This window comes from Parasteatoda tepidariorum, chromosome 3 (genome assembly GCF_982258835.1).
Source record: "Parasteatoda tepidariorum strain Cologne lab strain chromosome 3, Ptep-v5.0, whole genome shotgun sequence".
NCBI classification, from domain to species: Eukaryota; Metazoa; Arthropoda; class Arachnida; order Araneae; family Theridiidae; genus Parasteatoda; species Parasteatoda tepidariorum.
The window spans coordinates 89,779,370-89,796,390 of NC_141757.1; the positions used below are offsets into that span (position 1 = coordinate 89,779,370).

The 17,021-nt window shown below is 28.2% G+C and overlaps 1 protein-coding gene across 3 annotated transcripts in view; it reads right to left on the minus strand.

Moving 5' to 3' along the window:
* Positions 1-1,755: 1,755 nt before the first annotated feature.
* The window catches only part of LOC107440297 (neural cell adhesion molecule 1), a 74,518-nt gene continuing 59,252 nt past the window's right edge, over positions 1,756-17,021 (minus strand). The window contains exons 7-14 of one of the 3 annotated variants that reach the window (XM_021144995.4): positions 12,689-12,982; positions 10,974-11,273; positions 10,735-10,863; positions 8,995-9,022; positions 7,579-7,670; positions 6,935-7,062; positions 3,593-3,697; positions 1,756-2,119 (exon numbers count right to left, since the gene is read on the minus strand). In XM_021144995.4, coding sequence (XP_021000654.2) covers positions 2,069-2,119; positions 3,593-3,697; positions 6,935-7,062; positions 7,579-7,670; positions 8,995-9,022; positions 10,735-10,863; positions 10,974-11,273; positions 12,689-12,982 — 1,127 coding nt within the window. In that variant the 3' untranslated portion in view covers positions 1,756-2,068. The remainder of the gene's footprint in view (positions 2,120-3,592; positions 3,698-6,934; positions 7,063-7,578; positions 7,671-8,994; positions 9,023-10,734; positions 10,864-10,973; positions 11,274-12,688; positions 12,983-17,021) is intronic. The other 2 variants (XM_071182949.2, XM_071182943.2) reach the window with 2 other exon arrangements.

Consider the following 17,021-nt stretch of genomic DNA (forward strand, 5'->3'; position numbering starts at 1 on the left):
AAATATAGTTGTGTGGGCATTATGTGACTGGATCTTGCATCAATTAAAAATTACTAATTATTGTTATGTTTGTTTTTCCATTTTCATCCAATTAAAACTGAAAATAATGCAAAAGGTGCAAATTTTTTCAGCAAAGGATTATAAAAAGGGACGTATGTTTGAGTATATCGGGAGATCTTAATAGATCGTTTATTTGGCAATATAATGTCATGAGCACGAAAAAAAATATAACGAATGTAAACCATTAATTAAGAGCTATTATCTTTTCTCTTAAGTAACGTAATTTTTTTTATTATGATTTTCGTCTCTTTATCCACCTTACTTGGTGACATTCCGCATGTAAGTCTTATTGGGTACTTCTCAAAATTAAAACTAGACTCAATTTAAATAAAATGATTGCCATATAATAGCTTTTTGCTCTTACTCTTTCACTAATAACTCAACACTAACTTGACTTATTTTTCTAATTCAAAAAATTTAATCAATGTACAGAGTGCAAAAAAAGTTTTCAGTGTCCACCGCACTATTTTAGGTATGAATGATTTGGTGGAAGTTGAAGGATTTGGTAGAGGATTCGATATGCCAGATGTTATTCATCATCTAACATTTTCGCATTTCTTCGAGATATTGGTACATCATATTGTATGTTACTGCTTCATCTGATTTTATTATTTCATATTTAGTTCCCATGTACCTACCTTTTTCTTTAAATTTTTGTGTAATTTATTTAATGTCTTTTTTAATCGGATTTTATTGACTTTTAACTATATATACTATTATTAAAAGTTGTAAACCGTCTTGTTATTCACCATTTTATTACTTTCGTGTAGTTTATAAAGATAAAATTGTAGTGCGGATTTTACTTTCAAATCTGATTTAACGTACTGTCTGAAGCAGTATGTTCTTCTTTGGATCACGTGCCATTGAACTATACATTCAACTCAATATCATTTCTGTCTGGCCTAGAATTTGATGTATACGTGATTTGCAGTCCCCTCACCATCTTGGAATTTTAATAGCATGATGATGTTCTCATGTAGAGATGGTTGTATTGTATATGTTTTTTCTCAGTGTATATGCATGTTTTTCAATTGAGCATAAACTTAATTATGTTTGAAATTTTTTCATTTGCACAATAATATAGGAAATATTTTTTGGAAACAAAATCCTCCGGTACATAAAACAGATGAGCTAATAAATTGATATAAATTGAGGAATTAAAGAAAAATATGCATAGTTTTGTTTTTCAGAGAAAATTAAAAACTTCTTTTATAAGAATACCTAGCCACGTGTTTACTTTAAGCATTTCACTAGAGGTAAAAAAAAACAGCGTCTTTTAGTAATTCTGCGTTTTACACTTAACATGAAAATTATATTAGTTAAAGCATTGTAGCTGATTTTTTTATGCATATTAGTTCGAATAATTTGTTTTTAAAAATTTACTATGTGGCTCTAAATTCATTTTGATAAATTTCATTTATGTTTCTGAAATACTTCTTATTTAATAGGATTTAGTAACTAAAATTTTTCTAACTATCATATAAAAAAAATTTTTATGTCAGTTTTTAATGCTATTTCCTGTTACTTCATATATGTTTAAACATAGATGTAAGAAAAGATACTCGAATATCAATTTACATATTTGAGGAAAAATAAACGTTTTTCTGCAAATTTAAAACGAAAAAACTTATTTCAAAAATAATTTAAGAAAATGCATCTAATTTGTGAGAAATGTGGCTTAAAAAATAAATATACTTTTCGGGCCAAAAAAATAATTTCTTTATTCAACAAAGGTTGAGAGAATTGTGATTAATTCATTTCACGGAAAATAGTTTTCTCATCTGTCAGAATGACTTGGCACTTTTGGAGGGTATTTACTTCCTTTTTTGTTCTCTTTTCATCTGCTTTTAAGTCTGATTGACTCTCTCCTTGTTTGGACGCCATCTTTATTGAATTTTCTCAGACTTTTCCTTTCAGTTCAGCGACTGCTTATCGTAGCACTGCAGGAATCAACATTTTGTTCGTTCATCGGAAATTCTTGACTTTCAAAAGTGGAAAGACTTCAGATTCATACGGGCGTTGATAATCTAAGGCTTTCTTTTCTGTGCTCGGTCCACTGCTGTAGAAAAAGAATATGACATAAAAGATGTTGAGAAAAATCTATCTAAAAGCAACAACTTTTTTGTCAAGATGTATCGATTTAACTTATTCTAGATTTTACGAGATCTGTCTGAAAAGAATTCGATCATAATTTTATTGGCAATGCAAAGAACTCTAAGGTTTTGCGGTTAGGTGAGTATTAGTTGCTATACCCTAATGCGAATTGCTATGCCTTTCCAGCTTGTGCGAATTGCTTTTAATGCCCTTTTTTTCCTGAAAATAGCACCGTTATACTGATTTCATGGATTTCAGAGAGAGAGATGAGAATTTACCACTTGATTTGCTTTAAAACCGTTTGCTCGGCAGAACTGTGTGCCATAAGGCGTTACATTATTACAATTCAATTTCCTCAATATGGGAACACCCAGTCAACACCACAACATTGAAGATCATACACGTGTCATTGAATATTATTTTGGGACAAAATAGTTGAAATTGCTGAACATAATACATCAAATGTTTTGTACAAGATGGAAATTCTTCCGTGGATTCTGATGGTTATTTTCATTTGAAAATATCAAAGCTAATGATATTAAACTTTTTCTGCCATTTTGCTCCAAATTAAAATCCGATTCATTTACGTGAGCTTAATTTTTTAATTGCGGAACTTCATCTGAATGGTGCTATGATAATAAAGAAATTGATAATGTGTGATACTCTATATATAAGAATAGTTTCTAATCCCAACAACTTAAGCTCATTTTGCATTGTCGATAAAAGTTAGAGCCGAATTTATTTTGAAGAGACTAAGTACGTAGTTATTATAAAAAAATATAAATAAAAAAACTAAAAAAACTCTGACAATATATGATCCACTGGTAAACATTTCATGAAACCATGCCATAGAATAAAGCAAAACTTTCTATAAAGGTATCACAGTTATCAAATAATTATATTAAACAATTATCTAACTCTCACTAGTTACGGTTACCTCTACAAAGTTCGTGATTGTAAAGTTTGATACAATTAGCTGCATTTTCTTTTTTTTTATTATCTTCAAAGGGGTGCAAGCTATAATTGCTGACACACAAAGGAAATTTACAAAATAATCTTTTTCATCTCTACATTGTTATGATGATTATCATGAGCAAAATATAATTAAAAATCTATCAAATGTACATAGTTTTTTTTTAAAAAAAAATAAGAAAAAGAAAGAATAAATGTTGTTGCTTGAAAATATATATACTTTGTCAAAGTAGCCGTATCTATCAAAATAAGATCTAGTTCTCGTATAAATTCAACAGAACCTTTTAAAGTTGTTTTTGAAATTGTGTTGTACAGTCAGTATGACCACTTAAAGTTATTGGCACTTGAATTTAATCATACCGGCAAAGTTATACAAAAATTAAGAATTAAAGTTTTATTATAAAAAAGATAAAAATCGTTGTCTTAATATTATTGTGAAATTTGTTGTGGATATAATGAGCACTACCTGCATTGCCGTAGGAATACTGGATATAAGAGGAGTTTCTATGGTTATACCATTTTCTTCTACATCAACTTCATTTCCATTAAATTGTCGAAGCTTCTTGGGTGTCTGTAAGAAAAATTAGTATTTTTAAGAGTAAGTCTTATCGGCGTTTAAAGTGAGAGGTAAAAAATAAACTGCATTGTAAAATGAAATTTTATATAAAATTGAAGAATTTTGAATCACGTTTTAAGTACTGTCGCCTCGAATTGCAATTTTCGAGGTTTTGAAAAAGTGAATTCATAAATTTTAAAGTCGACAAGTTTTTATTTTATAACAGTTACTTATAAAGAAATTATTAGAATTTGCCCTAAAATTGTGAAAGCTGAAAAATAAATACTTTTTTTTTGATCAAGTGTAATTCAGGTGAACGTTTCTATATTCTAGTTATCTACTAAAATATGTACTTTTTATACTTAAAAATTCCATTTGAACAAATTGGAACAAACAAGATAACCTTTTTTAAAAAGAATATAAGTTTTCATGATAGTTTGGATGATTCTTTGGTATGGAGAACTGTTGGCAGATTTGAAGCTAATAAATTCAAGCTGATTAGTATCCAGGTTGCAGAATCAACTTAAGCAAATGGTACTTTCATCAGGGAGGCCATCACAGAGCAACGACATCTGCACAGGTCATTACTTGTTGTTAAGGGTACAACGAAAATCGCTAACAATAGACTGTCTTTCTGTGATTTTGTAACTGGATCTGGAATAAGAATTTTCATACCGAGTATTTTTCGTTCACCAGGAGTTGGCACTTGGCTCCGCCTCCATCACGTGGTATCCGACAGATCTATTTCGCTAGTTTAGGGAGAAAGATGTGAACAATCCTGAACAAGGTTACTATTTGGAGATCGTAGAACAAAAATATTTATTTCGCAGTTTTTATGTGCTTTTTCTTAGCCTTAAATATTTCATAAATTTGATGTTATTTCTCTCCCTTGAGTGAATAGTTAGTCCTTTTTGAGATATTTTGCTGGGAAAACAGCAGTTTTTAAATTTAAAATATATTTAATTAGCTAGAGTAACGAAAGGTATAATAGCAAATGATAAAACGAAGAATTCACTGTTTGAGTTTGGCGCGCATTAACGGTTGTCTCATTTTCAAGCGCAGAGATGTTTCTCCTCTTACTCGCGCTGTGAAATGAACTCTGCCTCCGAGAAGGTGGAGCCAAATGCCAAATCCTGGTAAACGAATTATGCATAGACATCTAACAGAGAAAGGCTTTTACTCTCGGCATTCAGTTGCGCGTGCCCCTTTGACTTCATCCAACAGGAATGTGTTCGTGAAGCCGCACATATCAGCCTTGGAGACAGCGAAAATAAGGGTGATATATTTTCATTAATAAATCGAGATTGGCAAACAGAGTGCCGTCGAATCTGAATCTGGAGAAAAAATGCAGCTCGATATTATTCGACCTGCGTCAAAGAAATTGTCAGATTTGGTGGCAAAGGAATCCTTGACTGGGATGGCATCTGTCACCGCACATGGCAATAGAGGTGAGATTTGTGAAGCCTATGTGAGGTTGTCCCGGGTGGCTATTAGCCATAGCATTCTTTATGTAAGATAATGGAATTCTAATTGTTACTGATTTTTTGAAGAGGGTATTCGCCATATAGATTAGCAATATATTGACAATTTATCAATATATTGACAACTTTTTTATCGGAAAAAAAAATAATTGCGAAAGCCTAGATTTATCTATAGCTTACTCTATTATACATAAAACAGTACAGTAAAGGTAACTTGTATTAACATATTAATGACATTTATTTTTGTAAAATAAGTCTTGACTATAATAAAAGCATTTTTAAGCATTCGACTTTCAACACCTGTAAGTATTTTTAAGGCAAATCTTGTAAATTAAATTTGTTTATTTAGAATTGTAGCACAGAGATTGTAACAATCAAAGAAGGAGAGTGTTTTTAATGACAGGTTCATATTTTTTTATTTTTACTGAATAATTTGTATCATATTAAATGATTAAGTAAACATATTTCCATCTATATCAATAATCCTTTTCCTTATCAGTATGAAGTTTGGGCCAAGTAATATTGATTAGCTAACCCATTAATTTAAGTTGAGACGCACCATCCACCATCAGCTTGTCATGTAAACTAGAAAATTTACACCATTTGATCTTGATCAACTGTTAAACTCTATGTATAATGTATAAAGATACTTTATAACATTTCTATCTAATTAGTTAAAAATTTAAAGGAAGGAAAATGTTTTTAAAATAATCTAACAATTTCACTTAGAAAGACATAGAGAGCCCAACAGTTAATAAAGTCAAAAAATATAAGTTATTTTATTAGCAAACCGTGATACATTCAATATTTATGAGTTAGAACATTTACAATATTTATTCAGCTTACTGTAAATGTTCTGAAATATAAATATATCACGTTAGGGAAGTAGGAAGTTTTTGAGAACACAATTTAAATTTTTTTTACGATACGGAAATGTGCTTTTTTCACTTGTATGTGTATTTTAATACTGTATTTATTAAAGAACATAGTAATTTTATTGAATAATAGTAAAATTTTAGTTCAAATATTTGCTTATTTGCTTGATTAGTTAACAAATTTATGTTTATATATATATATATATATATATATATATATATATATATATATATATATATATATATTGTAAAAGCATATTTTTCTGGTTTGTTGAAAACAAAATTTTTGCATTAAAAGCATATTTCTGCATATCTAACATGAAAAATTAACAACTTGAAAAGCTTTCACGGTTCGTGAATTTTCGTGACAATAAAAGTAAATTTCAAAAATTAAGTGAAGTAGTTCTTTTCAACATACATGAATAATGTATTAAAGTGAAAAAGAATTACAAATTTTTATTTTTTACTCAATTTGTTACAAAAGCAAAATTAACCTTATTATTAAAATTCTACACCTGGTTTAATCAAATCATATGAAGTTTAGTTACAAGCAAGCAAATTTTTAATTTTTTTGACCAAGTATGTTGAACCAAATTATATTTTTAAATATTCTTAAAATTAATTCCTAAAAAAAAATTCTGGCAAAAAATTACACAAAACTTGACTATAATTAACTTAAACTAATCTGAACTATTCGAAAATAGTACATTGAAAGCATATTTACTAGCGAAAATAAAATATTTTGCTCTCTACAAACCTTTTAATTTTGTCATGTATTTACTTGTACGGTTTTAAGAATAATTTTTTTACTGATGTTTTATCTCTTATTTCGATATATGTTTAACTGGAAAGCTAAGCGGTCAAAATTTTTTAACATATTTATTAATATATTATACCGGAATAAGCTCAGAATCTTCAGTATAGCTGGCACTTTGAAAATCTCGAAGTTTTCTTGGGTTCTCTTCATTTAGAACGGTGGGAAGAATTGTCTCTTCATCCAATTCTGTTGTTTTCAGCTTGGTTTCTAGTGATAAAAAATATTTATTATAAAAATCAAGAATATTTATTATTAAAACTAACAAAATAGTAAGTTATTGAATATAAGGCAATCATGTAATGGAGTTCAATGAAATTCATTTTTGAGTTGATTTCGATTAAGATTGATTTAATTTGATTGATTTCGATTGACTTAATTTTCGATTAAGCACCAACAGTGTTTCTATTCGAGAGTCTTACAGTGGAGCAATGTTTTTACTCAGTATCTGTAATTTATATTTCAAAGGAAATAATATTTTAACTTAAATTTTTTGCAGTTAAAGTAGTTTAATTGTGTATTTAATTTTTAAAACATTTTTTAATATTCAAAAGGTATTAGTATAAAAGTAATTTATATTAATATGTCTTGAATCTTGTAAAAGTTATAAAAGATCAATTTTGGCTAAGCTTTAACATTCGATTTTATTTTAGAAAATACGATAACTTCGTTTAATTTGTGATTTAATTGTTTTACATATTTCGTATCATAAACTTCAATTGTTACCTTGATAAAAGCTCTTTTGTGGAATTATATCTGGACCTTGACTGTTTGATATAAAAGTCTCTTTGCAGTCCTTCATTAAATAAGCGTCACACCTAAATTTAAACAATTGAACTTTCTGTGAGTTTTATTATCAGAAACGGAATAAAGACATAAAATAGAAGAGATAAATAATGATATTCATGCAAATGTATACATTTTTACCCTTTGCAATTAAACTCCGTATTTAACAGTAAAGCATGCAAGTAGTTTTGAAATGTTGTGGCAAAATAAAAAGGGAGTGCAAGCATACAAAAAAATAGTGCTTGGTGTCCCTCCGCGCGGAAAAAGTTGAACTTCGCAACCTGCGACGTTAATTGTAGAAGAATCAGCAGTCGTAGAAGGATCACTAGTTCTATTCAACGACACTTTTTCTTGCTCCGCTCGCTTCAGTGCTCTGTAATCAAGGTAATATCGTGCATTTTTTCCTCGTGGACCTCTTGAACCAGTGCTTGCCTCATCGTCTCGCCCCGGAAAATGTATTTGTATTAATAATGTATGTGAATGCGTCATAATGTAATTTCAGAAGAGAAACAATCAATTGATATTCACAAGAGACGTACTTTGACATAACCTTAAATCCGTCGCATTGTCCGTGGGATTGTTTTCACTCATTTATTACAATTGTTATCCACTAAATTTGAAAATAAAAAATACTACCCTATTAAATTATATGTGTATCAAAACAAACTAAAAAAATATTTATAGAAAAACAATAATTTTATAACTTTTATTAATTTTATGCTAGTGAGAACCCGAAACAATATGGAAATGAATGAGGGAAAACTGGATCCTACCACGTGATTTCCCGGCCAATAAAAATTTAGCGTTAAACGTTTAACGCAACCTTGTTAGAAGTCGCATAAGAAGTATAACTTCAAAAAAAATTGAAATTAATGTCGGAACGATGAGTCTTAAATCCATTCAAAGTTACTAGTAGGGCTTGAAAGTTTCATGTAATGTATAAATACTATAAACCATATTTATTCTACATCAAGGCATTTGTGCTGTATATACACATATGAAATACTTATAATCAATACTTCTGCATAAAATGCTCAAAAAGTTTGCCTGCCATTTGAAAACATTGGCGGCTTATGGATTGATGCGTGCATTTTTACAAATATAAATGTATAATTTTCAAACCCCTTAAGCAGTTTTATATAGATACTAAATATTCCTGAGCAACTTTTGATTCTTTTTATATCCCTACTTTGAGCTTTCATTTTGATTACGCCATTTTATAGCAACCTATAATAATGTCTACCATTTTCGTTAGCTCCATTCTTGTTTTAAGTTGCAGTTCACTGCATATTTTAATCATATTGAAAATTCCTTACAAATATGGATTTTATGCTGCGTTTCAATATAGGTACTTACTTCTCTTTATCTTGCGTATACGGACGATCTGGAATTAAAATAAATAGTATTTTAGAGAATGGTTCGGAGATAAACATGTTTAAAAAATAATTATTTAAAGAATCTTAAAATAAAAAACAAATATCATTGCATATAAAATCAACATCAACAAATCGACAAGGACATTCATTAATACATGTTTCAAAAGTCTTAAAAAGTTAGTGTACTTAGAATCTACAAGACCGGAATAGGTGTATTTGGTATTAAATAACATTTTTCATTGAAAAGATGAACAATGAAAGGGAAGTGAGGTAAATGTTTTTGTTTACTTTGGTTTGGAACATGCTTCACGCATGATTTTTTCACAATGTTCACATATGTTTTTTTTTTTTTTTTTTTTTTTTTGCATGTATCGAATAATAGGATTTATATATCCAAAAGTATTTAACGTTTTACTTCAGCTTTTAATATTTCTAAAAAGACTTCTAATTTTTAGAGGTTTTATGAAAATTCGAAAATACATGTACAGTAAAAAATAAAATTATTCTGCTTTTAAATCCATTGTTTAGTGCCATTAATGTTCGCATTAAATTCGATATAACAGAATCTTTCTTATGTCTAACATTTTATCAACTCCAAGTATTTAATAGGAAATTAGTATTTTTAATATGTACTTTAGTTCTTGATCTGCGTTAGAGTTCGATCATGAATAAAACTCATTTTGCTTTGCAATTTTCGTATTTGGATGTGATAAAATTATGCTTGTGTAACAGCGACGTTTAAAAGCACAGAATGAAAGCTATTTTAAAACCAATACACGTTTCAATGTTGAAAATTGCAACTTAATCTGTGCGATAAAATGTCAGAGATAAAACAAATCGACAGAGATTATGGTAACTGGGAGGATAATTATTGTGTTAAAAAATGAAAACGTTAAAAATTGACAGTTGAAAAGTTAAATAATTAGTTATTTGAAAATGTTTAATAAACAAGATACAGAAGTAAGCTCATTAAAATGTATTTCTTATGATGTGAAAGGCATTCCTGATACTTATAATGTTCATTTAATGATATCGGTTAATGAAAACTCGAACTAATGGCCTTCATTTCATCAGTATTTTGCAGAATATGGAAGATGAAATTGACGAAGAGCATTGTAGTATGTTTCTGACATTCCTTGAGATGCAATTTGATTGTACACTTTGCTTGCTCCATATACGAAATACCGCGATGAAATAAAATTTTATAAATCCCCCGTTTGTTTAAATTATTGAGAAATATAAGTAAACATCTAATTTTCAGAAAAAAACATGAAATACAAAACATAATTAAACTGCTCAGATTTAACACATTGATTAAACTTTTAAACTCATGTAAACATTTTACAAATAAGAAAAAGCTCTGACTTGAGAGATTGCTCCAATATAATTATACACTTCAAGATTATATAAATAAATTATATCGGTTTTCGCCCTCACGTACATTTTATACTACTACGAATGGCATGCCATATGTGACATTGAAACACATTTTGCTTTTAATAAATCTTATTATTTGAGATTTTAAATGCCATTTGCTCTAAAATTTATTTCATATAATTATTTAAAATAATATCAATGGATGCTATTTTTAAATTTTTACAAAACATCTTTTTATTTTAATTCTTTAAAAAATTGTTATAGCATTTTTATCCACATTCATTATTCAGGAACAACATTTACTTAATGTTGAATGTGTTAAATTAAATTGAAAAATAAATACCTTTTACAGATCTTCTAGCTCGTAATTTGATGAAAAAAGCAATTATTATTGTAAATAGAGCAATGATTAATAAAATTCCAATAACTGTCCCAAATACCGCTGTTAAAACATCAGCATCTTCCTCTGTATCTATAGGTTAAAAAAAAGAGAGATTAGTAATATTGTTTACAAATTTATAATCTTAAAATAATATCCCTTACAAAACAATAAACATAGAGTTGATGAATATTCTGATTTACCTCTATTAGGTACACTTTTTTGCAATGCACTCGAATGAACAACAACTTGCTTGCTTCGACCTTTACTGTTTATAGCGTATAACACGAGAATAAAAGTTTCATCGGTAGGAACTGGGCAAACTAAAAATTTTGGAGATTTTCTAGAAGTAAGGTTGGCTATAAATTTATCAGAACTTGCACTCATCACTTCTAACTGAAATATTTGCTGTAGACCACCATCTTCTCCACTATCACAATCTACAACAAGACAATCAGCTGTCTTATTTGTAACGTCACAATTTTTAGGCTCTTCTGGAACTCCTAAAGATTAAAAAAAAAACTGTATATTAAAAAGTTTTAAATAAAATGTGCTCTGCAAAAATACTACTTTATGTAAGACCTGCTAAGCATATATATATAGGTGGGAATAAATGAAAAAAATTATCGATAAGCAAGCTTTACCATTAAGCAAACATATCTAAGCTTCAAAAGTCTCATAATTAGTAAACCTAAAGCAAATACCTTTTCTGACTAAGCTATTACAAATACCTTTACCTTTACACAATTTATGTATTTGAAACTAATGCAAAGCTGACCAAATTAAATTGTACAAATTCTACAAAATGAAAAATATTTTTTTATTCACCAATCTTTCAATAATATATTGTTATTCAAAAAATAAGCAACCTTTGTTATTGTTTCCGAACCATTTTTATCAATGCTTAATGTTCTTTTATGAAAAAAAGTGTAGTTTGCACTTTCTTTCCTTGACCTGCAAAAACATGATGTTTATCCTCATTTTGACCTTGTACCATAAAACCCTACATTTAATTCATTTCAAAAAAGCATTCAGCTTAAAAACGTGAAAAGTAAAATGTATATATATTTTTTAACATTTGATTTTGTGTAACTAATTTAGACTTTGCGTTTGCTTCTTTTTTTCGTCTTCTTTATATCAAAAAGATGCAACGCATTAGATGTTTTTTTTGTTCGTGCAACAATTTTTATTTATGATATATTCCAATTTTATTATTTACCTTATGATAAATGCTTATTACTAATTGATATTTCTTAAGTACATAACCAAAAAATGAATGCTTCGAATAAAGTTTTTAACATATTTAATGGTGCATTTTCCATTCTAACATAGTTAGAAATCAAACTTGGTTGTATGAAAAACTTGCCTTTGAAGCTGGAGTATCTACTTGGAAAAATAATTTTAAGAAAGTTTGAAAAAAATCAAACATATTTTATGATTAAAAGAATAAGTGTAAAAAGGTAAATCAAAGGTAGTTTTATGTGGCAATTTACACAATAAATGTTTTGCAAATATAATGCACATTATTCCTTTAATTATTAAAAATGAAAGTATTATTCATTCCAGTAAAGAAATGCTCTAAAATATCTGTTTGCCATGGAGTCATTCGGAAATAATTATTTTTGCTCAGTACTTTTCATGCTATTTTAGACAAGCTCATTATTCTTTTACTTGTATGCAGTAATACATATTGCTTAAAGTATTTTTACAGAGACAGTCTGTCTTATTCTTGTGTATATATGTGTACCAAATTGACTATAACCTGTTTGCTTACGCACTTTAGTACAAAAGTCATTCTTTTTCTGTTTCTTGCAAAACTAATTCTAAATTTTGCAAAAAAGCTATAGAAAAAAATCTTCAAGCAGTTCTAGTCAACTGATGAAATATACTTTAAAATCATGTTCTTACCGTTGCTTACCTGCAGGTATTATACGAAACGAGCACGGATCTTTTTGAGTTCCAACGCTGTTAGAAGCTGAGCATTCCAATATTCCATAGTCTTGAGGTGCCCTAGGAGACACTGTCGCAACACTAATGGTTCCATTACTGTAAAACTGTGCTGTAGGTAGAGGCATTTTCTTATTTGAATTGCTGAGAACCCAAGAAAAATTTACAGTTTTTGGATATGCATCAATTGCGCAAGTGACGCTCACTGATTCAGTTCTTCCAACACCATAGACGCTACTTCGAACTGATTCACAACGTGGAGCATCTGTGAGGGGCAATAAATGTTTAAACTTGTATAAATATTAAAAAAAAAACAGTTTTTTATTACACACGCTGTTGAATAGAGAAATAAGCCGTGATGGCTCAGTGGTTAAGGCAATGAACTGTTATTGTGAAGAGCTGTGGTTCAATCCCCAGTGGCGGCCTGAACCTCACCTAGTTTCAGATCGATGGGTACCAGCTTGTTTGAAAAGTAAAGCGGTCTATGTACAATACAGGCCACATTGCCACAATCAGGTTGTTGGTCATGAAATTATATAAATTTGGTACTTTAGATATTAGAATTGTAGAAAACCTCCATGCTCGCCACCATCCTTTCCTACAATAGGCTGCAGTCAAACGCTTCATTTTTTGAAAATACACTATACAAACATCTTTGCAAGAATCTGGAATCCGTTTCTAGAATCTAAGACCTTGATTTGTTGAAAGATATTACAGTTTATTTTCTTCTATAATAAATTTAATTAAATAAAAACTTTTCTAACATGTAACCAAGGATTATTAATCAAATATTTTAAAACGAAAACTTTTACAAAAAATTTTTGTTTTTAAATACAATTACTTTCTTCCTAACTCGTACAATATCGTACACATAACTAACAAACATTTCTCACTCTCTCACATAATTTCAGAATAAATGCTAGATTTCTACCTCACCAGTAGCAACGGTAGGATGTGTCAATTCCATATATATTGACGGGTGGGCGTTTTATAATCTTGAAAAGAAAGAATGAAGGATATAAAACATCTCTAGGCTTTTATTTGGTCAATCTATGACACGCTTTATGAAAATTATTCGCCAATGAATAAAAAAGCATTAATATCTTCACCTATAAAAAGCATTTATGAAGAATCAGATGTATGTTTGATACTTTTGAATTATTTTATTTAAGTTAGTATCATTTATTAAATACAGATTATACGTTATATAAACTATTTTGTTTTTGAATAAATAAGAAAATTTACTGAGAAATAAGGTTTAAAGCTGCAAAAAATATTGAAGAAAAGGAGAAAAACAGATATGTTTATTTTTTTTTTCGAAACATACTGTGATTTCAAATCATGGAGATTTTTAACCATTTTTAAATGAAGCATAGACATTTTGAATCCAAGACAGTATAGAAGTTATGTTAAGGTTAGTTATCATATTTCCCCCGGTTTTAAAAATGTTCTAATTATGTTTTTAACTTGATTTTTAAAAGTTATAATTGATGAAAAATGCAGTTAAAATACAGGAAAATATGACTAATTATTTTAAATTTATTTTTGATTTGCATGTTGTCTTTAGTTTGGCTCATTCGTTGTGTATATACTCAATATTGTACATACTCAATATTGTCCTGATTAACGCAGTTTCTTAATCCTGGGAGTGATGTTTATTGATAAAATGTATTTCAAAACTGATTTTTTACATTCACTAGTTTTTGTTTTCACTTGAATTTTAGAATATTTAAAAATTACTCAATATCTTCTAAGAAAAAAGGCTAATTTACAAAATTATATATTCTGTAGTAGTTTCACAAACGGAAGTTTCAGCTATTTAGAAAAGCATTTTAGAAATAATTTCAGAAAAATAATTCTCTTAACTGAACATAATAAATGACCAAGCTATAAAGTGATACGTAAAATAGCAGTTGGATCTCTTTACAAAAGCTTTCTTTGTTAAATTCATTTTTCTAAAAAACATTCTACTCACTTTCTTCAAAGACTTTGAAATAATTTGATTTCTTCTTGCTCATTTTGAAATTCACTTTCGGTAACTCTTGATTTCGTTTGATAATCCATATTACCAACTACCCGTTACAATGTTTGATAGAAAGGCTTTATCTAGCCTTTTCTGGTTTCTCCTATTCGTAGTATTTTACTATTAAAGACTTCAAAAATATCTTTAAAAGCTTTTTTTTTAAAAAAGAATTTTATGCATTCTAAAAAATATTAACAAAAATCGTTTTATTATGCAATCCATTTATGTCTCCTATTTTTTACTTAGTAAAGTCAAAAGGATACAATACTTATTTTTCATTTTCTATTTTCCACGTGAAGTGAATTGAATCGTTACTCAGCAAAAACTATTTCTTTTCACCACACTATTTGATTCATTTTTATATTCAGGATGTCTTTCTTACATTTAAAACAGTTTTAAATCAAACTGAATTAAATTAAGCTTTCAAAAATATATTCAATTCCGTATTTATTTTCTAAAGAAAGTGCTTAAGAATGTTGACATTCTGAAAAGCTTTTAAAATGCTCCCTTAGGAATGAAAAGTGAAATCCAAGAATAAATATTTCGCGATTAAATCAAATTTTCTAAATTGAATTGCTTATAAGAAAAAATGATTTTATTTGATTTCCCTGTTATTGTACATCTATATCTATTATGTTGTACTAGTTTTCTACTTAATATCTAAAACTTCAGCAAAGCAATCAAAGACAAGGGTTAAAGAAATTTCTGGGATACTAATTTTATAAGTAATTCACAACAAAAAATATCATTATTATTTAGGGCTAAAATAAAGCTTTGAAAATAAATATGGAAATAATATCTGTGTCATTTGTAAGTTCATCTATTTTTGTTGATAATTAAGTCGTATTTTATGATGTCCAATGTAATTTCACATTTCAAATTTAATATTAAGTGCATGTCGCTAAATTTTACGCATTTTAAGAGCACTACATAACATTTTGATAAATGTTTTTTACAAATATAGCATATATTTTAATAAATCTACACTAAAAGTTTTTAAAAGAACTATGAATGAACTGTAAAAATACATTACACTGAATCCAGATAGTTTAATTTTGAGTCGAACATTGGAATTTATTCTGGGATTTAAACCTCTTAAATGCACACCATTATACTTTTTACCAATTCTAAAGTCCCCAAAATCTATTTAATTTAAATTTAAATAGAGTGATATTGATCTTAGCCTACTTATTTTAGCATCAACCTAGTTTCAGGAGCTGTATAGCAAAGACAGACCTGTTGAGCCAAAAACCTAAGTCACTCACTCATTTTGGGTGATAAACTAATGTAGCCCTTGTAAATAAGATCATGTGGTTTCGCGGATCTGTTTATATTACTCGCAAATTAATACTATCGTCAAGAACGTTGGGGACTTGAAAACTCAATTCATCGGCAACTTAAAACTTCTGAAATAGCTGTCAATGTTATTAAATTTTTCAGCTAACAAAAAAAGTACTCATCTATAAAATCCCTCTCGAAATGAAACCAAGCTTAAATTAATGATAGTGGTCTTTTGACCGAAAAGCATAGGAAGATGACACTCAAAGTTCTAGCTTATTTAACAATAAGACACCAAAAAAATGACGTTTCGAAATTATATTTGTGTTCAAATGGTTAAAGAATCCGGCTCATAATCCGTCTCTCTTTTTTATAGTTGAGAGCACACCAGTTTTTCTCAGTATTTGACAATTTTGAATTCTTATTTCTTAATACTGAAAAATGTGTTATTTTTTAGATTATTCCAAACTCATATCATAAATCATTTATTTATTTTTGAGTAAACTTAAATTTTTGTAGCTAAACAATGCTTAACTTTATTTTTCGAATTAGAATACATGAATGTTTTATAAAAAAGATATTTAGTTTTCTTTTTATGCACAATACTATTTTTTTAAATAATAAGTTTACTCACGAAAATAAAAATTACTTTTTTTTCTAGGAAAAATAAATAAAAATTGTGGAAAATATGTATAGCTTATATGATTTTGTTAAATGAAAAAGAAATTTGAAAAAGAAATAATTTAGAAATATTTACTGAAGTAAATTATGAATATTTTTATTAAATTGAAAAAATAATAATATTTGTTTTATATTTAACTAAACATTTTAACTTTAAAAGCAATTTCTTCACAGTTATTTTACTTACAAAACATATTAACTCAGACGAAAATAAAGTAACACCATTTAAAATCAATAAACTTTAAAACTTTTATTAAATTAAATATTTAGATATATATTTTTTTTAAATATCTATTCTTTAACTAAAAATGTAACACATTTT